The 6,846-nt window shown below is 53.3% G+C and overlaps 1 protein-coding gene across 20 annotated transcripts in view; it reads left to right on the top strand.

Annotated features, from left to right (window-relative positions):
- The first annotated feature begins 461 nt into the window (after positions 1–461).
- CD44 (CD44 molecule (IN blood group)) overlaps positions 462–6,846 on the top strand; it is a 92,867-nt gene continuing 86,482 nt past the window's right edge. For 6 of the 20 annotated variants that reach the window (XM_075545894.1, XM_075545895.1, XM_075545897.1 and 3 more), the window contains exon 1: positions 463–689. In XM_075545894.1, coding sequence (XP_075402009.1) covers positions 623–689 — 67 coding nt within the window. In that variant the 5' untranslated portion in view covers positions 463–622. Of the gene's footprint in view, positions 690–6,846 lie in introns of all 20 variants that reach the window. The other 14 variants (XM_075545899.1, XM_075545904.1, XM_075545903.1 and 11 more) reach the window with 4 other exon arrangements.

Raw genomic sequence — 6,846 nt, 5'->3', positions numbered from 1 at the left:
CGTCGCAAACCCCATCTCCAGAAACAAGGAAACCCCACTCCGCGCGGTACAGCCCTTTCCCAGGACCCAGCTGCCCGTGAAACCCAGAGCGAGCCCCGGGTGGATTAAAAGAAACACTTCGCTTCGCGGCTAGAAGGCCAAACGTTGCACTAACGGACACGATTCCGGGGCTCAGTCATCCTCTGCGCTCTGGCCGCCAACCCAGCAGTCTTGGAAAAGGGGCCCGGTGGCCGGGGCGCTGGGAAGGCCGTGGCTTCCGGGGTGCAGGTAGCCCGGACTGGCAGTCCCCGTCCCACCCCCACCCCCGCCCTCCGCAGGGGTAGCGCAGAGAATGGCTGGTACGTCTTTAAACCTCCGAGCGGCTGCTTCGTCACAGCCCCCTCGCTTGGGTGTGTCCTTCGCTCGCTCCCTCCCTCCCTCTTAGGTCACTCTTCCAACCCTCGAATAAAAACTGCAGCCAACTTCCGAGGCGGCCTCATTGCCCAGCCGGACCCCAGCCTCCCACAGGTCCCGGCCGCCCTCCTTCCCCAGTGCGCCGCCGGTCCCCTCCCTGTGCCCCGCGACCGACCCTCCGGCTCCGGCCGCTCGCTCGTTCGCTCGCGCTCCACTGCTCCGGGACACCATGGACAAGCTCTGGTGGCGCGCAGCCTGGGGACTCTGCCTCGTGTCGCTGAGCTTGGCGCAGATCGGTGAGTGCGCGTGGAGCGGGACGGCGGGACGCGGGGTAGGAGGGTTCGGGCCACCCCACCGGCTGACTTGCCCCAGGGGGCCGGAGCCAGGGGTGCCACGGGCTGGTTTGGGGTTACAGAGCGCTGGGCAGAGATTTGCGCCGACTGTTCGTGGGCGCGGGCGCGGGCGCGGGTGGGAAGCCGCCTTTTCTGCAAAGGAGACGGGAAGAGAGCTGAAAGTTGGCCGGGCAAATCTGCCGGCGCGCGCTTTGGGGTGAGATCGCTGGCGCGGAGCACGCGGCAGAGAGTAACTGTACTCGCGGATTCTCCGAGGCGCGCAGCCGGAGTCTGGACGAACAGGCTCCAGTGCCTAAGGGCGCTGGAAGTCCAGGCCAGGCTGGCGCCGGGCTGGGACTGGGGCTGGGGCTGGGGCAGGGGCAGGGGCAGGACTGGGGCTGGGGCTGGGGCAGGGCTGGGGCAGGGGCAGGAGCAGGAGGAGCAGGAGCAGGGTTGGGACAGGGGTAGGGCTGGAGCTGGGGCTGGGGCTGGGGCAGGGGCAGGAGCAGGAGGAGCAGGGGCAGGGCTGGGACAGGGGCAGGGCTATGGCTGGGACTGGGGCTGGGGCTAGGTAGGAGAGGGGCTGGGGCAGAGTATGGGACTGGTGTAGGTCAGGGACAGAGACTGAGACCAAGGCAGTTCAGTTTGGGGCCAGGGGCTAGCTTAGAGGCTCTGTGGGAACAGAGACTGAAACAAAGAGAGATCAGGGACAGGGGCAGGAGCAGGGGTTGTTGGTGAGGTGGCCCCAATTATGCCGGTGAGAGCTTTTTCAGAAAGGGTCTTGGGTCTCTATCACTCACAAGGGCGCCCAGACTCTGAAGCTCCCACAGCCAGCTCCAGTCAGTGCGTGCCCTAGCGCTTGTGGGAACTTGAACTAGCTCCTCAGAGGTCCTGGATCTTGGCGTCAGCCTGGAGCCTGGAGTGAGGTGGAGAGGCATCCATGGAAGCCTGGAGCCGCTCTATCCTGGCAACCTCCTGTTACTGCCTGTTAGCCTGGGGGAAATCCAAGCTGTAATAAGGCTCACATTCCCAGGCCAGGAATACGAAGGAGTCTCTGAGGGGCAGAAGGGAGCCTGGACCGCAGGGTGACCGGAGATGGGCTGCCGATGTCCCGTCTAACAGGGGGCTGTGCCTTTGCGGTGGTGTCTGAAAAGGAAGAGCTGCGCGTGTGAGATATTGTATCCTAGCTGAATTCCAAGCATGCCCTTTCTTTGTCTATGTATGTGCACATAATTATATAGCCGATTTACTTATCGCCAGCGAAATTAGTTTTTCTTTTAAGAAGTGCCAGCTGGGTCATTAAGACAGCCCAGCCTATGGTTAATTTGACTCAGCAAGTATTTATTAAACCCAGTTCTGGGAGTACTAAGAAAGTAAAAAGACATGGTCCCTCTTTGGAACTTTAGACTGAAGCCTGGGGGGAAGCAGAACTTAGATTTCGGAAGCCCCAAAGCAACTAAAACAGGGGGGAGGGGAAACAGAAGTCCTCCCCAATGACCCAGGGAGAAGGCTCCAGCCCCGTTTCACTGGGTGAAGTGACTCGGGCAGTCACACAGCCCCCCACATAGTAGGGGTCTGGAGTTGTACCCAGGCATGTGGATCCCCAAAGGCATTACTTCTTTGGAGTACTTTCTGGACAACTTGGAGAGGTTGTGTTGGACCATAAGCCTTAGGATAGATTACACAAGGGGACTGGGCACCACCCAGCCTTTGAGAGGGAGGAGTATATGGGATGGGAGAAGAGAGGTAAACTTGAGGGAAGGAAGGGCTTGGCTTCAAAGACGACCACCCTGGTGGTTTCCTGTGGCTTCTGGGGAAGCAGTATTTATAGGTTATCTACCAGTGGAGTCTTGGGCTTTGTGTCTAAAGAGTCTGATGGCTGATCCATTCAACCTGACTCAGATATTTCTAAACGGCCACACTGTCCAATGTTTGGCAGCACCCTGACCCAAGAGGTTGCCCATGGATCAATCAGCAGGCTCACTCCTGCCCTGGATGTCCGTGGTTCCTTGGGCAATGCCCCCTAGAGGCACAGTGAGGAGCCAGTAGGCTGTGCTTGTAAAGAAGGAGCTTGGGGAGGAGGCAAGATTTAACCCAGGCTTGTGCAAGACAAAAGGAAGAGAGGAGGGAGGGAGGGAGGGATGGTGCCAGAGTCACACTGTTATGGGAAATGGTGAGCTGTGGATGAAAATGAGGAAGCATTAGAAAGGGCAAGGCTTTGAGGAGGAGTAAAGGACCATCCAGTCTTGTGCTACAGAGTTAAAAGCAGAGAAATGGCAAAATGAAGTTAAGCGGCGTTGGGGCTCAGAATCCCAAGTGGACAGCAGGCGTCTTGAACTAGGTGTTCTGTGCTGAAGTAGGTGTTTGTGAGAGGAGGCAAGTTGCTTGGAGAAAGCACAGGTGGATGAACTGTCCTGGAGTCAGCTGGAGGCCCTCCCCTGCGCCTGCCTCCTACTCAATGTGGGTGTGAAGCCATTGCAGGGCTGAATGTGTCCAGGGAATTGCGCCCCTGGTGTTGAAAAAGGGGAGTGCCATCGAGGATTCTGGCAGTTGGGGGCTGTTGGAACCTTTTTGTTCCCATTGAGCACTAAAGCCTCCTCCTTGTGGGGGACTGCGGAGCTTTGAGTGTTTTTTCCCAGGTAAAGGAACCAAAAATATCCATCGCTGCTTAGGCTAGCATCAGTTAATTTTGTTTCTCCCCAGATACACAGCGGGCTTCTACTTCCAGTCAAGGCCCTGGGCTGTGCTGGAGACAGACAGCCGGTGGGAATCAGTTCTGGCAAATCACCCCACACTGGGCAACATTGCTGGACTGCATGGAATTCTTAGCTTATGATAGATCCCCTAACATTCATTCAAAAACTATTTCCTGACTCATGCTCATAAACTCAGTGAGAAAAACCCCTTCTTTTTTTCCAAGGAGGAAGCAGACCCTGAAAAGGAGGGAGGAGTGATATCCCCTCTCTCAGAAAGGAGGCCCTCATCTGCTGAGTTGAGGGCAGGGCTCCATACACCGGACCTCTGAGATACCCCTTCCAGCGGGAAGGAGGGATGAGAGCTCCCACATCCAACCTCTGCAGTGTAGGGAGGGTGTGGTCTACCAGTTTACTGCATCTGCTTCCCATCTTAAACATCGTCCCAAGCACGCATCGCACTTAAGAGGAGAGGCTGTGAAAAAAATATAGAATGAAAACATCATGGAAATCTCAGACACATCTTATGAAGCCACCTTATACGGGTTTTGTCCAACAGCCCAGCCTGTTTAGATTTATGCTACGACAGATGTGAGCTTCCATCTAGTCCAGTCAGGCCTCCCTCTCTGACTCATGGTGAGCTCAAGCTCTATGGGATCAAGTTGTCATCATCCACAGGGGTTTCCCTGACTGATTTTTTTTAGAAATAGATGATCAGGCCTTTCTTTCTAGTCCCTCTTAGTCTGGAAGTTCCACGGTTCGTTGTTTAGCCTGGTAGCAACACACAAGCCTCCAGAGTGGCTGTGCATGGAGTGTGTTGCCTAGAAATCAAATCCTGGTCTCCCACATGGAAGGTGAGCCTGCTGCCATGGGCCACTGGACCAGCATTGTTCTCAATAGAAGAGTAAATATATGTGTCTTTCCATTCAGCACTGGTGGTGTAGTGGGTTATGGCTTGGGCTGCTACCCACAAGGTTAGCGATTCAAAACCACCAGCTGCTTTGTGGGGGAAAGATAAGACTTTCTACTCCTTTAAGAGTTACAGTCTTGGAAATCCACAGGGGCAGTTCTACTTTGTCCTATTGAGCCATGATGCGTCGGAATGAAGTCGATGGCGGTGAAGCTTTTGGGGGCTTACCATTTAGCCCAGCTGATGCTGGAGGAAGACTCTGTTTTGTCCTGGGTTTTCCGGGGCCTGTTGGATCATGGCTGAATTCCATTATGTTAGAAACACTCCAAGTCTAGAAGTCCAGCTCTCTGCCACTGCACCATCATGTCTGTGTGCTAAAGGCAAAGTCCTAGCTCCTGGGAGATGATAAGTAACACTTATTGAGGACCTACCGGATGTCGGACATAGAAGCTTCATCATAGACAAATACCTGTAATACTCTTGCCCTCAAATATAAATGTTTTGTTGTTGAAAACATACACAGCATAACCTACGCTAATTCCACAATGTCTAGGTGGACACTTCAGTGACGTCAGCTGCGCAACCAGTCTGACCCTTCTTTACCGAATTGTTGTTCCTCTGTCAGCATCGACTCACTGTCCCCTTAGCTTCTTTCAAGCTGCTGTGGTCAGTTTGATCCCTTAGAGTTAGATCCGTAAAGGGCGTAGTGTTCAAGGCAGACGCTTTCTACTCACTGAGCGCAACTCTTGCTTGCTTTTGAGAAGAGTTCAGGAGATTCCTGGTTTAAAGTTTAAAGGTCATCTCAGGATACTAGATTCAGGGTTCATCTAGCCTCCATGGTTCCAGAAAGTCTGGACTCTAGGAGAATTTGAACTTCCGTTTTGTATTTCCCCCTTTTTGATCAGATTTTTTAAAAATCATTGTTCATAATTATATCTGGACACCCCGTAGTTCGTCTGCTTTCATGGTAAAGGGGACAAACTTTTGGTTTTCTCTTAACTCCATTTTTGCAGATGAAGAAATAAAGTCTTAGAGAGATAGCAAAGTTGCCCAAGGACACAAACCAGTACATGATAGAGCCGTCGTCCCTACCTGTGTCTGTTAGATTCCAGTGCCTACGCTCCTTCCAGTCATTACTTTGCCTCTTTAGAAACTGCTAGTTATTCTCTTACCTGTCTCTGTCCCCTGCACCCAGCAGAGGCGAAGCCAAATGTGAGTAACTTGCCTCTCTCTCATCTAGGCTGCGGACTGTCCTTTCTTGCCCTGCCCTGCCCTGCCTCTCCCAGGCTTGGCCACAGCTGTCCAAGATGCCAACCTAGTGATATGTGACTAAAATAAGTTAATTCCCTTATCAGAGTCCAGTTGTCCTTTTAGACATGTTCTCATTTGCAGGCTTGGAGAAAAGGGAGAGGCTGTTTCCTCTCTAAATGACAAGTTAGGGCAGTTCCCCGCTGTCCATTAAGAAATGGACACTGTGTCCAGTCTCTCGTGGTGACTGTGCAGGTACATCCTCCTTGAAAATCAACCCCCTCCTCCTATGCTCATGGGAATCACTTGGCATTTAGCTGGTTGCTTGGACCCCCAATGGGGTCTTGAAGATACAGTTCTCTACACATCAAGTTCTCTACTGTTCTAGTCAAAGGTCTTGAACTGAAACTTAATGTGGAACCCCCAGGTGACACGGGGCCACCCGAGTGAGCCTTCCTGTCAGCCTGCAGTGTCTCAGAAGGCTCCGGGATGGGCTTCCTTGCAGGAGAGGAGCTGGTGGAAAATAAGTTGAGCCTTTTCAACAATAGTTCATGCCCAGGGCCAGGATCCAGCTGAGAGAGAGACCGCACTTCAGTTGTGTTTCCTCAGCCCCTCTGTTTGAGCAGACTCCACCCAGGGCCTGGAGGGGAAGTGGTTCTTATGAAAGAACCGGGTGAAGCAGGTGGCTGAGGGTGCCAGCTGAAGGGTAGATTTCAAAGAGAATCTTTTCTGCCTCCAAGAGAAATTCTGGGCATCTGCACAGGGAGAAGCCAATGACTCACTGCCCTTTGTGCCCCGGCCTGAATGGGAAGGGCACACATATTCTTGGCAGTGACAGGGCAAGCTGGTGTCTTCTACCTAATATTTGAACCCTGATCTTCACTTGTGGCAGTTTGAATTTTGTTTTTCTCAAAATTTGCCCCACCCCCCACCCCAGCTCCCGCAGCTGCCCAACAAGGGTTTGGGGAGCAAGCGGGATTTGCCAGCATCTTGTAGAACCTGCGTTCTTAGAGCCTGACTTGGCATGGACCCAGTGATCATGCACTCCAGATTTTCTGGGACAGCCAGGAGTTTGGTGCTGACTTGGAGCAACTCCATAGGGCAGGGTTTCCGAGGCTGCGACCCTTGATGGGTATGGACAGCTCCATCTTGCTCCTGCAGGTGGACATGTGGTATCTATTTTTACTCTATGATAATATATATATATTTCCCCCTACCCTTCCTGTGCTGGGAAGTTAAAAGCTTTGAAAAGCTTTGGCATATGTGCCTT

Source organism: Tenrec ecaudatus, chromosome 4 (assembly GCF_050624435.1).
Source record: "Tenrec ecaudatus isolate mTenEca1 chromosome 4, mTenEca1.hap1, whole genome shotgun sequence".
Taxonomy (NCBI): Eukaryota; Metazoa; Chordata; class Mammalia; order Afrosoricida; family Tenrecidae; genus Tenrec; species Tenrec ecaudatus.
Note: the sequence above shows the minus strand (reverse complement) of the source record. Positions and strands in the feature narration are given on the sequence as shown.